At 49.2% G+C, this 24398-nt stretch overlaps 9 protein-coding genes and 1 non-coding gene across 10 annotated transcripts; 4 read left to right on the top strand and 6 right to left on the bottom strand.

The window, feature by feature from the left end:
• Positions 1–321: 321 nt before the first annotated feature.
• Positions 322–1604, bottom strand: GIQ15_02735 (CRAL/TRIO domain-containing protein; the record flags this gene model as incomplete). The annotated part of the gene is made up of 2 exons (XM_033550152.1): positions 322–734; positions 800–1604. 2 exons carry the CDS (start codon positions 1602–1604, stop codon positions 322–324), a joined length of 1218 nt encoding a protein of 405 aa, XP_033407313.1.
• Positions 1605–1946: 342 nt separating this feature from the next.
• GIQ15_02734 (DNA polymerase subunit alpha B) lies at positions 1947–4120 on the top strand (the record flags this gene model as incomplete). The annotated part of the gene is made up of 4 exons (XM_033550151.1): positions 1947–2281; positions 2335–2517; positions 2578–3880; positions 3947–4120. The coding sequence occupies 4 exons, from the start codon at positions 1947–1949 to the stop codon at positions 4118–4120; spliced, it is 1995 nt and encodes a 664-aa protein (XP_033407312.1).
• Positions 4121–5654: 1534 nt separating this feature from the next.
• GIQ15_02733 (kinesin-like protein KIF1C) lies at positions 5655–9992 on the bottom strand (the record flags this gene model as incomplete). The annotated part of the gene is made up of 4 exons (XM_033550150.1): positions 5655–6635; positions 6710–7407; positions 7938–9593; positions 9656–9992. 4 exons carry the CDS (start codon positions 9990–9992, stop codon positions 5655–5657), a joined length of 3672 nt encoding a protein of 1223 aa, XP_033407311.1.
• A 1274-nt stretch (positions 9993–11266) lies between these two features.
• Positions 11267–14211, top strand: GIQ15_02732 (uncharacterized protein; the record flags this gene model as incomplete). Its single annotated transcript, XM_033550149.1, has 3 exons — positions 11267–11943; positions 12094–12657; positions 12741–14211. 3 exons carry the CDS (start codon positions 11267–11269, stop codon positions 14209–14211), a joined length of 2712 nt encoding a protein of 903 aa, XP_033407310.1.
• A 172-nt stretch (positions 14212–14383) lies between these two features.
• GIQ15_r0014 lies at positions 14384–14499 on the bottom strand. The gene has a single exon (XR_004500583.1). It is a non-coding gene; the product is annotated as a 5S ribosomal RNA (ribosomal RNA).
• A 116-nt stretch (positions 14500–14615) lies between these two features.
• GIQ15_02731 (thioredoxin) lies at positions 14616–15998 on the bottom strand (the record flags this gene model as incomplete). Its single annotated transcript, XM_033550148.1, has 1 exon — positions 14616–15998. The coding sequence occupies one exon, from the start codon at positions 15996–15998 to the stop codon at positions 14616–14618; it is 1383 nt and encodes a 460-aa protein (XP_033407309.1).
• Positions 15999–16868: 870 nt separating this feature from the next.
• GIQ15_02730 (EF-hand protein) lies at positions 16869–17595 on the top strand (the record flags this gene model as incomplete). Its single annotated transcript, XM_033550147.1, has 3 exons — positions 16869–16871; positions 16936–17147; positions 17232–17595. The coding sequence occupies 3 exons, from the start codon at positions 16869–16871 to the stop codon at positions 17593–17595; spliced, it is 579 nt and encodes a 192-aa protein (XP_033407308.1).
• A 500-nt stretch (positions 17596–18095) lies between these two features.
• Positions 18096–20282, bottom strand: GIQ15_02729 (ubiquitin C-terminal hydrolase; the record flags this gene model as incomplete). Its single annotated transcript, XM_033550146.1, has 1 exon — positions 18096–20282. One exon carries the CDS (start codon positions 20280–20282, stop codon positions 18096–18098), a length of 2187 nt encoding a protein of 728 aa, XP_033407307.1.
• Positions 20283–20623: 341 nt separating this feature from the next.
• On the top strand, positions 20624–21276 carry GIQ15_02728 (uncharacterized protein; the record flags this gene model as incomplete). Its single annotated transcript, XM_033550145.1, has 3 exons — positions 20624–20660; positions 20719–21005; positions 21073–21276. The coding sequence occupies 3 exons, from the start codon at positions 20624–20626 to the stop codon at positions 21274–21276; spliced, it is 528 nt and encodes a 175-aa protein (XP_033407306.1).
• Positions 21277–21313: 37 nt separating this feature from the next.
• Positions 21314–24170, bottom strand: GIQ15_02727 (vacuolar protein sorting-associated protein; the record flags this gene model as incomplete). The annotated part of the gene is made up of 7 exons (XM_033550144.1): positions 21314–21562; positions 21632–22905; positions 22959–23053; positions 23111–23604; positions 23664–23792; positions 23855–23961; positions 24026–24170. 7 exons carry the CDS (start codon positions 24168–24170, stop codon positions 21314–21316), a joined length of 2493 nt encoding a protein of 830 aa, XP_033407305.1.
• Between the last annotated feature and the right edge of the window lie 228 nt (positions 24171–24398).

Genomic DNA, 24398 nt, shown 5'->3' with positions numbered 1-24398 from the left:
ACGGTTGTTCCAGCCGGCTGACTCAGCCATATCTACGCAGCCAAAAAGGGGTTACAGGGAAAGGGACTGGACGATAATGAAATATAGGGAACGAGGGCTGGACGATAATGAAATATTATTGAGAAACGCCGGCTGATGTGCTCAGTGTTTAAAATACGGGTAAGAGGTATCTCAAACGGCGCGCTATCCGAAAGAACTCTACGTCTAGTTCTAGCATTGGTGCCACGACAAGCAAAAATATCAAACGCCATTTTATAAAATAAAAAAGCACCTTCAAGTCACAAAAACAAGGGCTTGATATATCGTAGACGTAGCTAGAGATCAAGCCGTGGTTGTGGCTGTGGTCTCTGGCTGGTCTTTGGCAGGATCATTGACTGCCAGGCTCTCCATTTTCTCCTGGATATCGGCAGGAGTGTCGGATGGCTGTGCGGCGTTTGTCTCTGCAAGGCTCTTTCCAGGTCCTCCCTTGAGGTAGTCCTCGTGCTCGCCAATAAACTTGCCTCCCTGGATCCATCTCTCGCGGTAGGCTTGTCTTTTCTGGGTGGCTAGGGCATTAAGGGCTGGCCAGTAGACGGAGTGGTCGTATTCAAACTCGACATCACCACCAGTCACCTTGAGGAGCTGTGAAGATGGGACATGTTGCCGCATGTCCTCGTTGAACTTCAATTTCTCCCTCGTCAACGGGTCAATGAACGGGGTGATCAGTTTGAAGAAACCAAGGATGAAAAACGACACTGCAACGGAGTCAGTCGGGGTTGTTTAGTGTATGAAAAAGGACAAGCGGCCGCGGGGAACGTACTGTTAATAACCAGGGCCCTGCCGAGACGCTCTGGATAGTGGTTTTGAAGGATGCTCAAAGTTTGCCTTCCCTGGGAAATCGTAGCGTTCTGGCCAGAGCTGGTCTCCTTGAAATTCACCAGCAATGCAAGCGATTCCTGGCCGGGCCCCATCAGATCGATAACACGCTCGATCATGAAGACCAGATGCTCGATTTGGCGGGGACTGTGTTCGGTATTCTGCTTGCTAGGGTTAAGGTATAGGCAGGGCCGGGCGTGGATGTCGTAACCGAGGATCACCTGCTTTCCGGTCTCATTCTCAACTGAGATGTACTCTGGAGTATGTTTTTTGACACCGTACTCGCGGCGCCAGACGAGAGTTGCTTGCAGGCGGGATTCTGCACTGTTGACGTTCCATTTGGTAGCACGAAGATATCGGAGCAGGCATTCCCTGGTAAGGAACATGCGCTCATCATCGCTCAGCGGCTCTACTGGCGAGTTCTTTGCGGACGTAGTCGGGATAGTGGACCATCCGCTCACCAATGCCAGAAGGCCGTCGTACTTGGATTTCTGTTCGGCGGTTAGCTCTGCCGGAGGGGGAGGCTTGCAGTGTTCAAGCGGCCCATGGAAGAGGGTTTTGATAACGCCGTCGGCAGCAGAGGACGGAAGGTTGGAGATGTCAACGGTTTTCTCCGCAGGCTCTTCTTTCGAAGGCTGGTCTTCCGTGTTCTTCTCTTCCTTTGATGTGTTATCCTCTGGCTTTATATTCTCCTTCTGCAGCTCCTGCGGGGATGCAGCTGCGGCCGTAGTAGCTTCATCGGACGCCATCCTGGTTTTCCGGAAACAGCTCAAACCGTGACACAAGACAGTAATAACAGTAGCAACTTCACGGCCTTCTTTAATCGTTGTATCCTGAGCTCTCCGTGTTCCCTCCTGTCTGTCGATGTTGATTTCTCTACCCCAAAGCTCTCCTTCTTCCCGCCAAGATTAAGTAATCCCTTTTTTTTCAGGGGAGCTGCGAACGGCAGAATCCCTCACCGCCTTTTTTGTTAAATTGAAGCGCGTTCCTAGAGAAAAAGAGACGCGTCAAGACACGCTTTCTATATGCTCAACACTACCACCATTCGTCATTTCTACGGCCTATATAGAAAGACAATTGAATAATTGACGATGGCGGAACCAGTGGATCAGCTAAATGAGCTTTTTGGAGGCCCGTTCCCTGATGGACTCCCCAAGGACGTGTTGGGAGAGCTGCTGTCCATCCTGCAGTTCCATGCCATCGACCCCCAAGAACTTTTCTATAAATGGGAGTCTTTCTGTCTGAAGATGGGTGGAGAGGAAACAGTGTTGAGTCTGGATTCCGTTCGGTCCTTCAAACGCAGCCTTCAAGATTCTATAGAAAGAGAATCGCGAGCAAAGACGCAGATGCGGGGCGCGGAGAAGAGACATATAGGAGCAGCAACACCTCGACCGGCAGCTGGTGGGAATCAGGGGATACTTGACATGTGAGTATTGTGGTCACATATTTAACTATGGACACTTTACTGACGCTTCTCAGGCTAGATGATTTTACTCCAAATACGCCCAAACGAAGCGCGAACGGTCCCACTGGCAGTTCCGTAAAACGAAAGGCATTCGACACTCCTACGAACTCAAGATTTAATAAAGGTGCGAAATTGGATTCTCCCGGGGGAGTTAAGACTCCATCGCGGGCAGTCGACGGGACCGCCAACGGAAGCTCGTAGGATATCCCAAGCTTTCCAAATTGATGAGCCACTGCAAGTTATTAACGGTTGAACAGTGTAACCCCGTTCGCCTCCCGCCAAAACAGTGGCCAGGTTATAGAGACGCTCAATCCCCATATGAACATGGCCTCCGCTCCGTTAGCACCCTATGCGGATTCCCGCATCAAATTAACCGCAAACACCGATATCAAGAAGTTTTCCTATAAGCCTATGGCCATGAAATTATCAGAGGCCTCTGAGATCCTCGATGACCGGATAGATGAATTTATGGCAATAGTCCAGAAGCATCACAAGCTAGAGGATTCTGCTTTTGGCAATGCCGCCCACCAGAGCACACGTGAGATTGTCGCTGTGGGGAGAATAGCATCAGACAGCCCAGAAGGGAGGCTGAATACTGCATCTCTTGTCCTCGAAACTTCTAGGAGGACGGGAGCAGGTCTACGGGTGCCGTTAAAAGTCGACTTGCTACAGAATATAAACTTCTTTCCTGGTCAGATTGTCGCTCTGAAGGGTATAAATGCTTCTCGTGAATATTTCACTGTTTACGAAGTATTGTCTGTCCCACTATTGCCATTGCCGGCTTCATTGCAGGCAGAAATCGAGGCCACGAATGAAAAACTCGATAGCTTTGGTGATCAGCCACTGAACTATATATTTGCAGCTGGCCCTTATACGGCAGATGACAACTTAGCCTTTGAACCGCTGAAGACTCTCTGCGAGAAGGCCGCAGAAGAGTGCGCGGATGCTCTCATATTGACTGGGCCATTTATAGATCTGGAGCATCCTCTTATTGCCTCGGGTGATTTTGACCTACCCGAGCTGAAGGGCCTAGACCCGGACACTGCTACCCTCACCACCCTTTTTAAACACTGCATTTCACGACCGTTGACCCAGCTCGCCTCGAAAGTGCCGAACATCTATATATTGCTTATCCCTTCTGTCCGAGATGCTGTTAGCAAACACGTCTCATGGCCTCAGGAAATTCTACCCAAACGAGAACTAGGGCTCCCTCCTAAACAGGCGAAAGTCGTCACAAACCCTGTTGCGGTTTCGTTAAATGAAATCATGGTGGGACTCTGCGCTTCTGATGTTTTGTATGAGTTAAGACGAGAGGAGGTGGTGGGTGGGCGGCCGAGCGAGAGTGACCTTCTAAGCCGACTGCCCAGGTATCTAATCGAACAAAGGCATTTTTCTCCAGTTTTCCCTCCAACGGCGCGGGAGAATCTACCTAAATCAGGCGTCGATGAAAGTGTACAGATCGGGTCGATGCTTGATACTAGGTTTCTCAAGCTTGGAGACTGGTGGAAAGCAAGGCCTGATATTCTAGTCACCCCTAGCGTACTGCCAGGGTTTGTCAAGGTAAAAATCTCCCCATTCTCGCTGATCTCTATGCGGACTCGGTGAATGCTAATAATGACGCTCTAGGTCGTTGAAAGTGTGTTGGTTATCAACCCTGGAAAGCTATCCAAGCGTCGAGGGCCTGGAACCTATGCCCAAGTCGCACTTCACCCGAGAAAAATCACCGAAGAGGAGCAGGATTCGAAGTTCGTCGGGCACAAAGTATTTGAAAGAGCGAGGGTTGATATTATCCGCATATAAAGGCTCAGAATTTTGATTTGCGTTGCAACTTTAGCTAGCCAGGGTATGGCGTTTCTAGGAGTGAGTTCGGGGTCTGGTTACTGGTATAGAATCTTGATGAGAACATGTAAAATATGCTTTGTTAACACAACCTGGGTATCTATTTTGCGCCATAAAGAATGATAAACGCCGACGTCCATACTTCCGACACCACGTTCATCGTAAACAAACCATCCTCTTTCTCCTCCTCGCAGTACTCCCCGGAAGCCCAGCAGTACCGCCTCTCACCCCCAACCCAACACCAGTTGTCCCTCTCACTGTAGGCCTCGACTCCCCTCTATCCCCCTGCGTCAGTCGAACACCACTCATCAACTCTTCAAGTCCCAAATCGCGCCAAGAAATCTGTCTTCTTGAATCCATGGCCCTCGTAATGCCAAACGCCGCATGCTGATCCGGTACAACATCGTCTTCGTCTTCGGGATTAACGGGCTGGAACTGGGGTGGCACGAAGATGTCCTCTATTGGTAGGAATGAAGGGATGTTGGCCGGGGATGAAGGGTCATTTATAGCGTTTTGTTGTTGCTGGTGGGCATCGGATGAATTTAAAGACGCCGATGAGAAGAGCGAGGTGTGTGGACGGTTGAAGTCTTCAAACACATCTGCTAGACGTGGATGGTGGAGGTGGAGATGTGTTGCGGAGGAGTCTTTGGACTGTGGGATATAGTTAGCCTATAAGCTGTTTGTAGGCACAGAGGGGGGAGCATATACTATACCATTATTCTTCTCCCTTTAATCTTCCTCTTATCAAGGGTTCGCCGTGAATATATTGTCGTGTTTACACCAAGAGATCGAAGTCTAGAAGTGGACCTCGGTTGTATAGAGTCAATCACGTGATGTACTACTACGCGACGAGAAACTAGATATCCTGATAGTAGAGACTTACCTCTGAAGTAAGGATTACTGTGGCATCGAAACATCACCTGGGTCTGAAGAGCCTGAGTTTCTGCTGCATGGGGTTTGCAGGCACAATGAAAGGGTAGAAATTTCTCAATCTTTGGGCAGCCAAGGCAAGAAGGGGGTTTATATAGTTATGAAGTCACCTCACTGAGTCAGGGGATATGACCATTGAGCTACTAACAAGTTAACATACAGCGTCTCTCGAGGCATCGTCGTTGGGTAAAATCTAGTAAGTAAATAGTTATGAAGAAGGTAGAGTTGCATGCTTTTGTAACGTCCCATAAACCCATATTAATTCGTTCATCATCATCATTTTCATTCCATGACGTCACGCAATTGAGGATTGTATACTTCTTGCCCTCGAAATCAACACAAATAACAGAGAGGCTGGGGAGGCTGGGGACATGTATAATATACAAAGACGGAGCAGAGCTTCTTCTCCAGCTGATCAGGGCCACGAGTCCGTGAATTTCTGAGCCCCGATTCCTCCCCTCGCGACCCTGGCCCCGCATTCTCCTTGCATATTGCGTACTCGTAAAATGTTTGCCAGTGATGGCATTTGCGAAATAAGTAACCAGCTGGGTGGGCCGGGGTAGTTTTAAGAATCAGTGCTCATTCGATGAACGACCGGCACGGCGCTGGGAGGTAAACTTCCCATCTCGGTGACTACCATGTCCACGTACTCTGCCGGGGTAAGATCGTGCATAATATTCAGGAGCTGCAGGTTAGGCATCTCGCGCCAGTTTTCCAGGGGTAATTTTGGATTTTTCAAATGTGCTGGTATCTCAATGGCCGACGACGAGGAGCCCTTGGACGTCTCAGGTTTGCTATTGGTGACTGGTGGAGGGATATCTGTAAGTTGTGTGCGTGGCTCGGCGGCGACTAGCTCGTCGGCCTCGGCAATCTCGTTGACCACTATACTGTCGAGTGCGACACGGTCTGTGAACTTGACTGTCTCGCAGCAGACGATGACGGGGATATTCATGCCTCCAGCCTTCTCCTTGGCCGACATCGCGACCAAGGCGGTGCCGACTCTGGAAAATAGACCGCCATTACTGGTCATGGCGTGTGCGCCGAGGAACACCTTTGTCGTATCTTTCATAGCCTGGCTGATTCCGTTGATGAGAGAATATTGAACTTTTAATCCAGCTTTGGCTAATGTTTGGGCGAGGTGTCTCCCTTCAAATAAAGGTCGGGTATCAATGATTGAAACACGGAATTTCTTCCCTAGCTTATGCGCTGTGAGCAAAGTCCTTTGGACCACACTGCTTCCTGCAAAAGTGAGAATAACGTCGCCATCATCTATCTTTTCCGCGGCGCTGTTGGCGATGACCTGGCCGGCGACAGTGACCTTCTCGCGAATGAAATTCTCGATGAACTCGTAGATTTCTTGTTTGGCTTCAGGTTCAGGAACAGACGGGTCGATGGATGATATAACTAGCTTTAGTGCACGAATCGCATTGCCCTGACTGATTGCGAGGGGTCGACAGGTCGCAAGAAAGGCGATCTGGTGGCCCAGATGAGTTGTTAGGTGTCTGGTCAAGGACGTTCCCGGGGGTGTGATATAAGACTGAACAACCTTGAGATCGCAATAGAAAATTAGTACCCGGCGCATTGAACCATGTATAAGAAGAATATTAGTGACAGACATACCCTCTTGAATGCCAGGAGTGTCGCAACGCATCGCGCACTGCTTCCACAGATAACGTAGTCCTTGACCTGCATCCCGAGCGAGAGAACCGCAGGATGGACATCTTTGTTTGCGCCCGCGATGCCAGTTCTCCTGGTATACCACGGCAGATGGCCAAACACAGCCACGACCTTCTCGTCAACGACCTCTCTCCTCTTCTTCTTCGACGATGTCGACTCGACCGGCGCTGGTGGGGTGGGCAATGTGTGCACCGATCCACGCCTCTGTATCGACGACTTGCTCGGCGTCTTCACAGACTCCTGCTTAGCAGCAGCAGTCTTCTTCGGAGTCGGCGGGGTCTGCGGAGTAGTGGCAGCGGTAGAGCTCGCTTCATGGTCTTCAGTCGCTGGGCGAGGACGTTCCTGTTTGTCCTTTGCGCGCCTCGAGGCCTTTTCAGCCTTTGCTCTCTTCTTCAGTTCGGCGCCAGATAGTTTTTCTGCGCTGCCCGGGGTGACAGGCTTCTCCTTTGCCTGTTTCTGAGCACTGGCTGGCTTCGGGGTGGTTGCTGGCGCTGTCTCGACTGGCGGAGTAGGCGCACTTAGCGGCGTCGTAGTGGGCTGGTCTTGGGCTGGAGCACTTGTTTTGTCCTGCGGCGTTGCCATTGTAGCTGTTTCTGATACGGAGATGGCAGGCTGCTCGCTGTCGAAGTCATTGGCAGTGGCTGTAGTTGTCGTTGTCGTTGTTGTAGATATCGTCGTGGTTGTGGTTGTGGGATGCGAGAGAGAAGGTTGAGTCATGGGCCAGAGAGTCTGCCAGGCACGCTGCAGCCAAGATGGCCACCAGATGCGCTGGAGATATCTATACCATCCAAGGCCTTCTCTCATCTGCTGCTATACTGATGATGGTGCTGTTATACTCTGTTACTGATGCTGCTGGTATGAGTGTTAGAACCGAGGCAATAAGAATTCAATATTAATATAGTCGGCTTGCAGCCTTGTCATTTATTCATTCACGCTATCTTGCCAATCCCACCAGACAAAGGGAATAAGAAAAGAGAAGGACGATGTCCAGCAAACAAATGCACGACGCCTCCAGCCCGCGGCCTGAAACACCACCACTGTTATAACCAAAAAACCGCAAGCCCCCCTAGGAAAGGATCGTGTCCGTCGAATTAGAAAGGTGAGTGTGGTGGTAAGAGGAGATAGAATGGTTAGCTGTTGGCTCCGAGTTCGCCTAGCACCCTCCTCCTACCGTTGTTGGGCCGTGTAGGTCTCTTCTTGACGCCGAACCGTTCACAGTCATCGGCCAGCTTCCTCTTGAACAGGTTCAGGTCCGATAGGAGGTCTTCCATCTCGGCGTGGACTTCGAGGGCTTCAAGGTCGAAGCGGTTGAGGCCGACCTGGTTCTCGCCATCCAATATCTGATCGTCGTGGTGGCCTGGAGGCGCCGTGTTCTCCTTCTCTGCGTCTTCCTCTAGTATCTCGATACTACCTTCGTCTTTCTCGGGGATAGAGAGCACGCTACTCTGCCTGTTTCGCTGCTTGACAACCTGTACCGGAGGTATGGGGTTCTTCAAACTTTCCAGTGCGAGCTTCAGATGCAGACGGAGAGCCTCGTTCTCGGTTTGAAGCTGCCGGATCTTGGTCTCGCTGACCATTTTCGTTTCTTCCATCAACTGCTGCATCTTGGTGACCTGTTTCTGGTATTCCTCTAGTTTCTCCGTCTGCATCTCGGACTCGCGCTTGGTGACTGCCTGCTGGCTTACGCTGAGCTGTAGTGTGCGGATAATCTCAGCCATCTCTGCAATCTCGGCATCTCTCTGGGCGGCAGATATGTGGTCCTGGTTGACAACTGCACGAGTACGGATCCGTTTCGCCTGATTGGCATATCGAAGCGTCGACAAGGTCTCGTCATAGTCTGCGGGTGCAATACAAGCTATCATAGCAGTCTTTGAATTGCCACCTAAACTGTCCTTTAACAGCCAGGTCAGGATAGAGTCTCGGTACGGGACAACGTCTTTAGTCTTGCGCCCGGTTTGGCGTCCTTGTTTTGAGTCTGCCAAAGATGCAATCACACGGCCCAAAGTAGTCAGCGACTTGTTAATGTTCGAACCCTCACGCAACCTCTTCCCCGTTGCTTCAGTAGATTTGGCGCGTTCAGAACCGGCCAGATCTACTAGCCGGATACGGGCGACTCTCTCTGTGGTTTCATCGGAGGACAGGTCATGGTGAATCTGCTTGAGCATAATGGTAAATACGGCATGCGACCTAGAGCTGGTGTCGTTCATTTTCGTGCTGGCAATTGTCCGGGAGGCGTCTCCTTTCCGCATATAACGCATGATCTCAGCGATATTCCGAACTGGTACGTCTGTTAGATCCTTCACATATGGGCCATCTGTTGGCGACTCTCGGATTTTGAGGTAGTAGGGGGGGTCTGTCCGGGGGACTAGCAGATCGCGGACATGCTCGTTGTACACTTCGAAGTAGGAAACGCGGACATTATACGTAATATCTGGGGACTCCGAGTTCTCAATACGCTGGAACAAATCTTCGCAAGTCCGAGGTATCAATCCAGGTTGTTCAGGAGTCCCCATCATAGTGTAACTCTTCCCTGATCCTGTCTGTCCATATGCAAAGATACATGTATGGTATCCTTCAAAGTTGTGGTCCAAAAACTCCTCACCCAGACAGTTATATACGTCCTCCTGCTCAGCATAGTGTGGATCAGCCCTATCGTGCGACCAGAACGAGTTGTCAAACGTAAAACTTTTATCTTCAACCGCTTTACTCCTGCTCTGCGCTCTCGCGCTCGGAGAGTCATAGGCGCTGGTTGACGATGGCGCGGACAGGGTAGTCGACTGTGTCTGGGGGTTCATTGACACCAGACATTCTGTTCCGCGGCTTATCTCTATAATCACAATGTCAGAATCCAGCTCGCGCGAACCCACGGCCAGGAGGAGGGGCCCAAACCTCTCGGCAAAAACGCTCGAACTCGCACAACGACCTTCACGTTTCCTCCGCTATTAATTGGCATTTCTGCCTTGGTCACAGGCGCCATGACGCTTTCTCTCGATCTAAACGACGGTGTGGACGCGGTCGATCGTAATATGGCTGAGGATGCGGACGTGAACGATGCCATGCTCGGTGGGGCACCGCCGTTCGTACCAGGGTAATAATATTGGCCAGACGGAGACTCGACGGGAGGTGTGCAGACTCGTCCCTGAGACGCGAAATGATCAGGCTGCCCTCCGATGTTGTTGTAGAATCGTGGATCCAGGGCCATTTTCCTACTGTCGGACTTTAACATTTGGGCAAATTCGGAGAGAGTGTCTTGAAGTCGTGAAATGTGATTATGAAACATGTGAAAGAGAGTAGAGAGAGAGAAAAGAATGAGAGAGAGATGTGTATGGCGTTGGACGAGGAGCGTCCCTCGCTGTCTTGTGTTGATAATATAAATATGACGGTTTACCTTTCTTTGGGTCAAGGGCTCAGAGAGACAATCTCATTATAAAAATGGGAAAACACCGGGGATCCAAGACAGGTATCGATGGGATAAGTATGCCTGTAACTGCTTCACGGGTCTCTATAGCATCAGATGTTAGCCCCTTGAATCTTGCGACAGAGGTTCCCTGTATAATTGGGTAAACCGTCGCTGTTTCTTTGTTTACGCGGGGGAGAACATGGGAACTCACGACTCGGGGTGGATTGCACAGTGTAGGGGACAGCTCGGCCTGTCGCAGCTGGCTTGAGAGAGCTCTACGGCAGCTCTTAATCGTACGGGCGGTTTCGACGATGTTGATTATTCCGATCGTACGGAGTATCTAGTTCGCGATTTGCTTACTCGCGATAAGATCTCGTTGCCGGGGTGATGGTCACGTGGAGTACCTGAGGACATGAAGACGGGCAGACAGACAAGAGAAGACAAGATGAACAAGAGACAAGAGAGAAGACAAGAGACAAGATGAGAAGATGAACAAGATGAAGACAAAAGACAAGAGAAGAGACAAGAGACAAGAGAAGAGACAAGAGACAAGAGAAGAGACAAGAGACAAGATGAGAACAAGATGCGAAGACAAGAGACAAGATGAGAAGATGAACAAGATGAGAAGATAGAGATAGATGATAGAGATGACAGTATAAGTACATCTAGCCTTGAACTGGCTGGAGATCTTTGGCTATACTCAAGGCTAGGTTCTTCCTACAGAAGATTCAACTCATACTGACTCCTCTAGCTCCCAGATATTCGGCCTTACGCTAGATCACTTGCTTCTACGCAGATAATGAGTGTTTGCATGGGTCAGGGCCTATAGAAGAGGCCGGCAATGTTCAACATGCCATGTCCAACCAAGACCATGCTTACGGTGATTGATCTAGATACTCACACGTCTATGTCAACGTCTAGATGTCCATATCGCAGGCTGAGTTGCATTCTGTATGAGAGTTACAACCTGGTGGGCAGTGATTGGCCGATATCGAAGGATCTATGCCTGATCTTGGCGTCGTTTCGGATGTTTACGATGCTGCGCAGTTTGAGGCTGCCCCTCAGCTAGTTTGGCCTCATTATTCAGCCCCTCGACAACGATGGATCCGTTCTCGATATCGCTCGGCGTCATCACTCTTGTGGGCTTTGTTGCATCTACAATCAAGGTTACCTCGAGCTATCTGTCGAGTGCAAAGGACAGGACGAGTTCCATCGCTACGCTGCTCGCCGAACTCGAGGCTTTGAAATCGAACCTGCTAGGCCTGGACAAGCTGCTTCAGAGCAAAACAAGCAAGGGCTTGGTGTTTGAGCAAACTTCGGCACTTCAGTCCTGTATATCGTCCTGTGAGGTCAAACTCAAGGCCCTGTGCAAGAAACTGGGTCAAGAGGGCGAAAGAAGGCGGAGTCGATTACTATGGCCACTTAGCGAGAAGGAGTACCAGAAAGCGATTCAAGACCTGAGGACTTTTTCGCAGTGGATACAGTTTGCACTGTCGGTTGATGGACTATCACTCCTGTCTCGCACTTCCGATGGCGTTCTGAGTGTCCTAGAAAAGCAGACGGAAAGCTTTAGGGTGTTAAAGGGACTAGAGGAAAAGACTCTACACTTACAGGATGCAATCGAGGATCAATCACGCCTACTTCAAGATGACCGCAGTAACAGAAAGCGCAAGGAGATCCTCAACTGGATTTCAAACTTAGGCCACGCCCAGAAGCATGCTAATCTGCGCTCTCCCCGCGTTGATGGCACGGGAGGCTGGTTTCTGGAAAAGCCAGAGTATATACAATGGCGAGACGACACCTCCAGCTCCAATGTTCTTTGGTGCCACGGCGTTCAGGGATCCGGGAAAACAATCCTAACGTAAGGAGCATATATATATATATATATATAATCTTTTTGTATTCTGCATATGCTGATAGTTCAAAGCACAATCGTTATTGATGAGATTATGAGCTCGGTTATGGACTACGAAGTAGTGGCATTCCATTACTTTGACTACCAAGATCGGGACTTTCAGTCGCCTACCAGCGTATTATCCAGTGTCCTGAGACAGATACTCACCATGCTGCCAACTATACCACAATGTGTGACGGATGCATATAACAAACTAGGAAGGGCTTCCTCATCCATACCACTGCACGAGCTCGAAAAAATGTTACTTAGTATCACTCAAGACATCCGGCGCGCCTACATTATTATTGATGCTCTTGACGAGTGCGTGGAGGCCGCTAACCGGAAACCATTACTCTTGTTCCTGGATCAGCTATCAAAGCATAATCAGGCCGTCCGGCTGTTCGTGACTAGTCGGCCATATCCTCGCGATATACATACTGCGTTTCAAGCGCAACGGCAGATCCTCGTCCAGGCCCACGAATCCGACCTCAGGCGGTACCTCTATCGAGAGATTGACCATGCCGACGTCCAGGACATCGTAAACCATAAATTCGCCAGTAAGATCGTTGGCACTCTTATTGACAAGGCGGAGGGCATGTAAGTTAAACCCAAGCTATGACACAGGTCAAAGGAGATTGGTATTTTTTTTCCTTCTTGACGTTAATGCTTAATGTATATAGGTTTCTGCTTCCAGTTCTTCAGATCCGGACGATTCTGGCCCAGCCTACTGCCGGTGACATCGAAGATGCACTGTCTTCTCTGTCCCAAACACTTCCAGGAGCCTTTGAAGAGACCATCGCTCGCATCAAAAGGCTTCCGGAAAGCCAAAAGCGACTTGGCATGAGCATTCTCATGTGGATCTGTCATGCTAGGCGGGAAATTACTGTACCTGAATTGAGTAATGCCTTGTCTGTTAGAGTTGGTCAAAGGGCGATGAATACGATGTACAGCCCTTCACCCAGGGTAATGGAAACATGCTGCCAAGGTCTGGTGGTTATTGACTTCCGGACTATGGCCATCCGCCTTGCTCACTATTCAATACAAGAGTACTTGGTCGGGTGTAGCGATCAACTTTTCCTCCATGCAGAGGCAAGTCTGGCATCAATTTGTCTTACATACCTGCTCTTTGATACGTTCAGGGAAGGTCCGTTGCCTGATGGAAGTGGAATTAATCTTCGAATGGAGACATATCCTTTTCTTTCGTACGCCGCAACATACTGGGGCGTTCACGCACAACGATCTGAAAACTCTTCATCCGTGCAGCATTTGATATCGGAATTCTTTTCATCCAGGGATGCGGTAGCATGCGCAAATCAGGTCATGCAATATGCCAGATTTTACCGCAAGCTGTACTGGGAACCTGCCGAGTGTTATAGCACTACTCCCTTGCACGTCGTCAGCCACTTTGGCCTCGAAAAGACGCTCCATAAACTGCTCGATCAAGGAGATGTTGTTATCGACGAACCTACAAAGGCGGGTACGACGGCACTTATTAAAGCAGCGTCCACGGGCCATGTGTTAATAGTCAGGGAGCTCTTGCTAAGGGGTGCTGATCCCTATGTGATGAACTGGTTTGGAAATGCCCTTCATTGTGCTGCTGAGGCTGGCCAGGCGCGTGTTATAGACGAGCTTATATACCACGGCATGGATCCAGACGGCGATGGACTCGACGGCCACACGCCTATTGCCTGCACACTCCATAATGACCGCGCTGCTGCGTTTGAAACGCTCGTCAGCCACGGTGCTAAAATCCTTCCCGACGAAGATGATGAAGGTGGCTTGTCTATTTTCCATAGGGCGATCTTGGATGACTGCGTCGATATCGTCTATTCGATTTTAGACCGGAAATGGGTAGACCCTAACAGCAGGTCCAGCAATGGCCAAACCGCGATGCACTACGCTGTAGATATGCATAATACCACTATTCTGCGGAAACTTATTAAAGCTGGAGCGGATATCAACGCTCGAGATAATACAGGGAAACGACCGTTAGACTACGCAAGGCAGAATGGGGACGAAGATATCATACGCTTGCTATTGGAGCGCGGGGCTAAAGGTTCAGCAAGGCATTTGACGGATACTGTGAGTGAAGGAGGCTCTAAAGGGCAGATGAATTTAGTAGATATGAGCCGATTGGCCCTCATATCTTAGCATAGAAGCTCTTGATGAGTAGTGATTGCTTGGGCAGGCGGCTTCCTCTACGCTCTCAAGGAATATATATGAACAACATGACATATAATCGGGTTAAAAATGGACCTACTGCGTAAAAATAAATGGTAAAGCAAAAAAGATAAAGATATGTTGGGGATGAGAAAAAATCAAAAACATACGACAGTCGGGATTCGCTGGTGGTCACCCACCCAACTACTAACCGACCGGCAAGTGGCTTAAGTACAGCTGAGCGGACGGGAAGCTCTGTTTTCCACTTCCTGTGGTCGTATGTACTGGACTCTAGGAGGAGTGGGTATATAGCAGCATCGGCAATGGTACACAGGTTTATAACTCACACGGATATAAATATAAGAAATAGGAGGAATGATTCTATATAGAGGCCTCTACTTTGCGACTAATCCTTTACCCATAAGCTCCTGGCCGATTTCTTGCAGAAGGGCCTTCTCCTTCTTGAATGCATCGATCTTCGCTTTCTCAGATACAACGGTCGCAGCTTCTAGTGCCTTGCATAGCTCTACAACCTCGCCGTCCATCCGGGCATAGTGTACTAAAAGGCCTAACGATAAAAGAAGGCCATGCAAGGTCTCTGGACTCTCAGTCTCTGCCCTGATAGCCTCCAGTACCGATGCCAACAGTTCAAATTGATCGGCTTCTGGAAGGCTTTCAGCCGCTGGGGGATCATGCAGTCTTCCGTTATGGTTAGCGGCGGCGAGGTTATATATAAGTGACGTCCCCGTTGCCCGTAGATTGCTGCGGGTGTCGAGGAGAGCGCCTGTCGCGAGCTTGATGCATGCATGGCGAAGATTTTCATTGTGTGAGATCTGAGTTAGGTAAAGGTGAGATGTAAACAGGTTGCATGCAAGGTGTGTCATGACGAGCTGCTGGTTATATGGAGTATCTGTAAGGTCGTTGGCCCGGGACAAAAGGGTCAGAATGGTTCCATGGTCATGTTCTTCGGCGAAATATCCGCTGACTCTGGGATCAGAATACGCGACTCGAACGAGGTCCAAGATGGCAAAATGAGTATCTGGGGGCAGAGCCAGAAACTTTGTCTTCACAAAAACGGAGAATTGCGCAAGGTCTGGTAACGCGGGTTTTGGCTGGCCGGGTGTATTCAACACTTTAATAAAATTAGCCAATGCAACAATACTGGGGTCGCTAGAAGCCGATCCGATCTTTTGCATCAGTTTATCCAGTGGGGGAACCTTCTTGTAGGATATGTATGAATCGACATGGCGTTCTAAACTTGGAAGTTTGATGCGGGAGTGAGGATGCGGCGGCCATGCCATCTGGATTAGGAGCCGTACATTTCCTTTGAGTGTTGCTTCATTCGCTCCAGACCACTCACTCTCTCGTTTCCCTTTGAGATAAGTTATAAACGTTGGTGTTGCCCTCACTTGATAATGGGATGAAACATCATATGCTTTGCTGATATCCACCTTAATGAGCACCGCCTTATCACCAGCTTCTTCAGCAAGCTGGTCATAGGCCGGATACACAATCTTGCAGGGAGGACAGGTGGCGGAGGTAAAGAATATGACGGCACATGACGACCGTGCGGATGCAAGTAAATCTTCCACCCCTTTGAGCGTTGAAATATTATGAACCTGGCCCCTCGGAGGCTGAGGCATCATCGGGGTCTGGTGAGCTGGTGCAGAGCTCTCTGCCCTAGCTGCTGGCGGCGCAGCTCTATCGGTAGCAGTAGGCTGAACATCAGGTCCTTGGGTAGCTCCACGAAGCATGCCGTCGATGTAAGGTTTCATCATCTGCCCAAAGGGGGTATTGAGAAAGATCTCGGGAAGATTTCGGATATGCTCTGGAATCCCCTTGCCCACAAGAAATGTGGATAGGTCGTGGGTAAAATTATTGCAGTTTCGGAGAAACAAATCATAAGACTGGAAAGAGGTATAGTGTTAGATTAACGTCCACCTGAGACTATGCATATAGAGGTGTGATATGGTTGTCATACACTCTCATGATAAGTTTCAGCCAGGGATTCCATGTATTCGGCTATCACATCTATTGGGAGATCGGTACGCCCTAGCTTGATAGTCTCTATCGGTTGACCATGATGAGTTGACCCTGGAACAGCTTGTTGAATGCCTCTGCCAAAGAAGTATTCTGTTCCATCAAAGACAAGCGATGTATGATATATCGCATCTATCTGTACCCCCGTCAATGGGAGCGAGAGCTGGAAACAAAAGATCAGTTAACTGCGTCTTCTATCCCAGAGTAAAATAATCGTATGCATACATCCCGAGCAACTCCCTACATAACGGTTAGCATCCGGAAAAATAAGCGTTTGATGCCTGAGATAGTCACCCTGGACAGATCGTAAACGTAGAGTAGCACATCCATCGCGGTCCTAACTAATGCAAATTCTATAGCTCCAAGGGTCTATCGCAAACTTGTAAAGTAAAACTAAGTCAACAAGTGAAAATGGTAGTTATATCTTGGTGAATGCTCTTGATCATGTTTATACTGACATTCTGCAGGCGCCAATATAGAAGACGTCACAGGCAACAGCGGGAGTCGCGTCTAAAAGTGACCATCTGCGCCAAGCTGAGCCGCCAAACTACACATCCTCTGCGATAGAACCAGCATCATCACCTCCTTCTGGTAGAATGTAATTAAGCATGGTGAGTTTTTATAAATGTACCCTTATTCTACTATATGTACTGAGGCTAACCTGGATACTAACAGCCTCCGAAACGTCGAGGGACAGCGGCCTCATTCGGAGGACCAAAAGAAAAGAAACCGCGACTTTCCAAGCTAGCAAAAGAAAACAATATAACTAGCGAAGAGGAGGCCGAGATCAAAGAGGCCTTTCACCTCTTTGCGGTGTCTGATAATGACGAGTACCCGTCTGAGAAGGAAGGCGTTATTGCGACTCGGGATGTGCGTCGAGTACTAATGTGAGCACCCCACTGTTCAAGTGCTATACTTATATTCTGTCTGGTTGAAATGGACCTGTATCCTAACTCATATACAATATTTAGAGCCCTAGGCCTTGCGCCAAAAGACAATACCGAGCTAAAATCTATAATCTCCGCCGTTGATCCGTCCGGTGAGGGTTACGTGATATATGAGCATTTCCTTTCTATTGCAGCATTGAAACTACACAACCGGACTGAAGACTCGATATCCGCGGAGGTTGAACATGCGTATGGTTTATTCACCCATGGCTCGGAGGGTCCTATACTTATCTCACATTTGAGGGCGGTTGCGAAGAGTCTAAAGGAAGACGTGAGTGAAGATTTGCTGAAGGACATGATACGTGAAGCAAATGGCGGGGAAGGTATACAGGCTGGCGTCAATATTGAGCAGTTTAAAGATGTCATGAGCAGAGCTGGCGTGTTTTGATCTATGACTATAGGAACTGATTTTGGAATGGATTGGCGTTTGGGGGAGATTTTCAAACAGCACACACCGCATGCGATTAGTTAAACGGAGGTAGCAATGGCGTTGAGGTACGGAGTATACAGTGGGAGAATTCTGAGATACTCTTACACGTTCAAAAAAGGCACAATGACATTCGATTCGCAACTAAAAGTCGGTGGCGACTTGAAGAGAAATGTATATACTTTGAACGAGGAGAACTCCGCACCTAAACCGCCCATATCGGCGGTTTCTTGAAAGCAATGCAAAGAGCACATAATATACAAGTGAACGCCATGCTAGAGCCTAAAATCCCGTAACCAGAAAAATGCCCTACTACCGCAGCAACACAAAAGAATGAATTGACCAACGCCATTGTCATGACAGATCGTGGGTATCATTATGTTAAAAGAAAGGCCTAGGTTGACCCTAGAGCAAGCAGCATCTTGCCAGAAGGGAGGAGGCAGCAGTGACGGAATTAGCAACTATAGTGCTCTGATTAACGGAGACATGGACGAGGTATTTGGATTCTCGTGTGGGTCAAGGTTCTGGTTCTGATTCTGAGGATTCGCTGTTCTCATGGCGGAGGCTAACTGCTGAGCACTGCTCGCGATTGACGGTTCTTCGTTGGCAGAAGATGGGTTAGTGTCTTCAGAAGAGCTCGAGGTATGAGACGACATGGAATCCGTATTAGGCCTCTTTGACCAAACCGGGCCCTCCGCTTGCGCATTTGGCGCATTGTCGGCGTTCCTGACTATCTTAGTAGCCCCATCTGAATTGTGCTGTATCTCTTCGAGTGGAATTCCATTTTCAGCGAATGGGGCAACACTGAGCTGGGCCTGGCTGATTGCACCAGTAACTGCTGGCAATGGATCTATTAGTTCGTAGTAGAGCATGAATACTCCGCCTTGAGCTAGCACACTTCGCTCGCTGACCAGGCTGACATCCTCGTCGCTCAATCTGAACCAATGCTCTTTCTTCTCCTTGCCTCCGTCAGCTTCAAGAACGGCCTGGGGAACTTCTATGGGGAATGCATCCACAGAATATTTCCGATAGCAGATGTAATGGCCATTTTCATGGCGTCCGTAATGTGTAATGGCGGCTTGTAGCTCATATCTTCTGTTAAGGCTGTTTATTTCGCTCTCTGGGCGAGGAAGCATTGATTCGGACGGGTCTACACCCCATGTCTCAATGGTATCCTTCGAATCTCCCGTTGGCATAGTGCCTAAGCACCACTCATCCAGATCCAAGGATTTCGGAAACCTCACATCAGCATAGTTTTTCCTTAGTGCTCCCGTCACCTCATCAAAAACACTGCGATTAACATGAATGATCAAAGATTTCGGTGGTCTTGCAATCACTGCTTGCTTCGATTTGGTAGACGCGACATGATTGCGAGGGGAAATGTGGCATTTTTCCTTCAACGTCTTTTCGCTGAAATCTTCAGCCTGGAGCGATTCTTGAACTGCGCTCAGCCTAGCTTCAGCGTTTCTCCTCAAGGCTTCATTGAGCTTGGTTGAGTCTGTTTCATCTGTGGACTCTTCAACTGGGTCTAGTTTGACGAGCAACTGTTCAAGCTGGGTCTGGGTCCGCTGTAACGTACATTTGGCGCATTCTACGCCCTCGATGGATTCTAGACTGGTGTATTCGTCAAGGCACTCCCTAATATCGTATTCCCAATTCTTACCCAGGGTAACTGTAAGACAGTTAAACGGGATAAGTGAGAGACCTTCGGTCCAGCCACATTCCATGCACCCCACCCTCTGGGCTAGTGATCCTTCCAGCGGACTGCAATAAGGCAGGCTATTTCTATCAGTATCCGGCTCACTTGTAGCCTGTTTTTCCTCGCTGGTCTCTGGTGGAGTTGAAGGAGTGACTTCACGGCGGAGACTGGGCTGCGGGATCAGCTTGAGACCCATGTCACTAGTAACTCCTTTAGAGGCCTCGTGTATCTCCTTATCTATTTGGTCCGCTATTATGGAAAAATATTCCTGCGCATCCTGCTGCTGCCAGCTGCACATAGACTTGAGCTCCGCAGGTAACCATAGCTTCTGTCCAGCATTTTCGGGATCATTAAGCTTGTCGATGATCACCCTCAGTGCGATATGTGTAGAGAGGAAATGGCGGTGCCCCAGGTTTTGTATGTTTGACCCTAAGAATTCCCGGAGCGAACGGAGGGAGGCGAGGCCCTGTATTATGGAGTTTTGATAGCAGGAGTTGTCCCAGTTCCCAAGTCCCGGCGGGTGAACCTCGTTCGAGCCTAGCAGTACGCTGCTCAGGCTTGAATACGCCCTTGATCGAGGAAACGCGGGGAGGATGGAGTTTGCGCCGCAGCCAATTATTCTCTGCATTGCCTCGCTCTTCTCACGCAAGCTCCTGTACCCGGACGAAGCTGTCTCTCCGGCAGTCGAAGTATTCTGCGCTCTTTCCTTATCTAGTGCTGCAACAAGTCGTGACGGGGTGAGATAGACGATTATCTTCCAGAAGAACCGAGGGACCGTGAAGGGCGAGAGACCAAAGGTATAGAGTAGGAAATAGATGGAGGCCAGAGACACGAGTGCGTACACTATAGAGGACCTATCGCTCGGGTGTCTGGAAAGAGGATCATGGTGGTTTCCGCGTATACTGGATCGCTGCTTGGGAGGGTAGTGGTAACCCGGGTAGGAGTTCATATTTCACAGACCGGCCAGCTTGGATGCGCGAAGGTGCATGTAGGGTTATCACGCAGATGCACAGGTGTGACTGTCGTTAGCCGGCATATCTAGACGTTTCAGGCAGTGTCCAGAGTCCTCCATGGAGCATCTTCCGCAGAGGTCGGAGTTGATGTTGTCTGATAGTTGCTTCGTTTTAACTTGACCCGGCAGAAGGCGCACATGGAAACTTCATCTCTGGTGCTTCTGCCCAGCCGGACTATATATGTATTTTTTTTTTATTTCTTACTCCCGCACAACGTCGATATCAGCTTGAATATCAAAACAAAAGGCCAGAGGAATACACTAAGTAACCAGTAGCCATGGCGAAGACACCTAAATTAAAATCCAATTCCAAATGTAGGTCGTCCCAGCTTCCCCCGTTATCGCACACAGCAACTAATTGGCCCCTCTATAGCAAAGTCGAACCATTCTAGAGCAGCAAGACGAGAAGTCTCGCCGTCTGTAAATGTCGACAAGTCCTTGACCTCGCTTCCGAGGGCAGAGCGAACTAGCACGTCGGTCCCAGCTGTTCTCGGGGCACAGCACAACTCCGGAATATCGAAGAAAGGCAAGAAACAGAAATCAAGGGCCCAACGGCTACGTCACGAGAAAGGCTTAGAACGCGCGGAAGTGGTTCTCGACAAGAGAGAGAAAAAGATTACTAGGAGTGTCCGAAAAATAACTGGAGTAAAGGCTCGAAAGGTGAGGACACCTGAAGCTGGTGATTATGGGGATCTATATAATGGAGGATTCACTAACCCTGTAACAGGCAACCTGGGATGAACTAAACAAAAAGATAACCCGTGCGCCGGAAAAGGATAACGCAGGAATTAAAGATGTTGATACCTTGGACACAAACGAAATGGAGACTGAGATAACTCGTCCCACACCCCAGTCCGCAAACAGCGCTGTGCAGGTTCCGACAATACAAGACGAACAGGTCGGAGTCGAGCTCGACGAAGATATCACTTAAAAGTCTGTCAGGATAGACGATGTGTGTTTTCTATGCCTCATTTCCTTGGTCTCAGTTGGTTGATCATGCGGTCAATTTCCAGTACCGCATTGCCAGAGGTGCGAGTCCTAAGATTCTCGAGGGCCTTCAAGTCCTTTGCTTTCAGAGCTTCTTCGCCTGCCCTGGCCGCCATTCCGCATTTCATCCACATGTCGATTCGTTCAGCAACTGTCAACGACGCGCACTTGGGGATAAACATGGATGCAAGCTTAGTGTTTCCTGCTCCGAGAATTTCGTTGTAAAAGGGCTGTTATGTTTTAATTAGCCATTGGCCGGGACAGGATAAAAAAGGGAGCCCTGGGAATAATATGCTTACCTCCCACCCGATCGGCGACTTCTTGGTCTTGCTCAGGTCCTCTAATTCGCCCCAATCTCTCTTCGCCACGAGACCTCTCAGTCGTAACCACCAATAGGTCTTTTCTGGCACTTTGAAGTCGTTCTGGATTTTGATGGCACGCTTGCCATAACCAGACCGAATCAGTCTGTAGATAGTTTCATTAACACTCAAACCCATGAACAAGTCATTACTATCTGTAAGGTCCTTGTCTAGCCCGTCTTGGACTTTCAGGAGATATGCTGCATCGTTGAGTGTTTTAAGTTGTGCCTGAATAACTGCGTCTTTCGAGTCGGACAGTAGCCGCGCGGCAACACGTAGTTTATCGGTTTTACCATGGAGATCAGTCTGATTCAAGGCATCTCTTAAATGAATGTTTGACCCATCGGTCGCTCTGTCATCCTGGTAGTATAGATCTTTCAAAAGCTCTTCGTCTTGGTACCTCGCGGATGCCTCCACTAATGCTGATGCGACTGGTCGGTTGCTCAAAGTCCTGAAGAAGGTGGCAAGTGGTAGCTTCCGCTTGAGCTGTAGAAGTACAAATAAGATAAGGTCGGTGTCTCCGCTCTCGGTCGCCTTGTCCAAAGCGACACTATCTTCCTCCATGCTAAGAAGCAGAGGGACCTGTTTGCCCGCACGCGGTTCAAAGTTTAACAGCTGAGTTGCTAGGTGCGACCGGCCTTCGTCGTGAGCTGCTCGTGCAATGGATTCGAAAGAAATTCCTTGCTTTCCTTGAAGCCGTTGTACAACTAGCTGGCAAATCGTATCGTCATCTTCCGTGGATGTTCTGACTTTCTGGATTGCCCATTGGACGAAGACCTTGTCGGCAGGGATATGGAGGTATTCAGAAATGCGTATAGCGAGAAGGCACTCATGGCGATTTATTAGGCGTTCGATGAGCCTTTCGGGAGTAAGTCGTATATACTGTTCATATGACATTGGTAGGCCAACCTTATAATCACGGACAGCATTAAGTACGCGGAGCTTTTCGCACATATCGACAAACTCGTCGCTATTATAAAGCTCGAGGATGGATTTTCCAAAGGATGCTGCTTTGAGAAGCTGCTTTTGCCAATAGGCGTTGAACTCGTATCCAGCCGCTCTGACACAGGTATCTACTGCGTCAACCAGATTGGAGCGAATTCTTTGGATATTCTCATCAGCAGCTGGGGATTTCTTTTCAAGCTGCTCAACAGCATCGAGTAGAACGGATGCCGGTGCGCTTGATCCAAGCCTGAAAACCTCCTCCGTTACATCTAATCCACGTCAGTATAGGAAAATTGGCCGAAGTAAGGGATTGGCTACATACCGCGGACCTTGTGCAGAAACTCGCAGACATCATTCGTTAATATCCTGATCCCATCAATATCAGGTATAATATGGACCTGGCCTTCATAAAAATATCTTCAAATATTGTTCATTAGACGTGTTTGTAAAATAATCTGGAGGTAGTGGCCATACCTTGCTGCTGCGCCATTTGGTCCAACCATGTGGACTTCATCTTCCCAGGCAAGGACGACGGCATCGTTGCCGCACCATGTCACAGAGCTAGGAGGAGTCTTTGCTTTCGAGTCGTACTCACTGAACTTGTTTTGGAAATCACTGCTCACCACCCATACCTTTCCATCTCCGGTGAATAAGGCAACAAAAAGTCCGTTCGGTGATACGCTAACATGTTTGAAAGGCCCATTCTGTAGCATGCGATCCTCGGAATCGGCAGCATCCACAACGTATATAGTCTTGTCTATGGCTAGTAAGACTTCAACTGAGCGCGACAAGGTGTACCTAGGCGGAATCAACGACCATGAATTGATCTCACCCTCGGGTGACGGGGCGAGCAATTTCGGACGAGGCTCATCATAGTGAGACACCGCAACAAGTTGGTTATTGGACAATAAAGCAACGAATCCAGTTGACCAAAAGCGGCATCCAACCACGCCATACTCTTCTGCAGCCTGTGTATCAGGGTTAGCCATATTACCCCTAGTGAAATATGGAATATACAGCTACCTACCGATCCTAATGAAAATGGCGTAAAGTCTCCGCTGAGGCCATAATAGCAGCGGACGGTACCATCCTCAGTAACGGCCAGCAGTTTCTCGTCCTCAGACCATCCTAGGCCACGGATAGATCCATGATCCCACTGCAAACGGCATCTCGGTCAGCTTCGCCGTAGAAATCAGCCATATCACAGAAATAACGTACATTTACGCGACATATCCGCTGTCCGGAACATGAATAGATGTCAATGCTTGACTTGGAAGTCTGCGCGCCTCTGTAGCGCTGTAGTTTCCGTTCGTCGCGATAAAGGGCTGTTTATGGCGTCAGAACGTGATCCATTCAGCTCGACAGAACGGAGTACTTGGAGATATCTACCTATTGCACCGCCATAGGGTGCGCCTACAGCGACATAATTCTCCAGCTCCACGTCTTCATCGAACACAGCGTCATAGATTCGGGACTTTCTATAGAACTGGTCTCCAACTTTTTCCCAGTCAGCGAGAGGGTTCGGTGGTGTCATTGCCAGCCGCCTTCATAGCTCAAGACGAGCCTTCAGGTTGGTAGATGGAGATGTAGCAGTCCGGCGACTCCTAGTCAGACAATATATCCTTCATAGCCTTGAGGTTCTCCTTTGAAGTCGTTGGGATATTTTACTAGCGGTATCAACCTTACGCCGGTGAATCAATATGAAATTTTGGTGCAAGTTGTTGATATCACGTGACAGTAACTACGCTGATGGGCTTCGATA

The sequence above is a fragment of the Arthroderma uncinatum genome, assembly GCF_011692745.1.
Source record: "Arthroderma uncinatum strain CBS 119779 chromosome Unknown scaffold2, whole genome shotgun sequence".
Classification (NCBI taxonomy): Eukaryota; Fungi; Ascomycota; class Eurotiomycetes; order Onygenales; family Arthrodermataceae; genus Arthroderma; species Arthroderma uncinatum.
The sequence above is the reverse complement of the archived record's forward strand: the minus strand, read 5'-3'. Positions and strand labels throughout refer to the sequence as shown.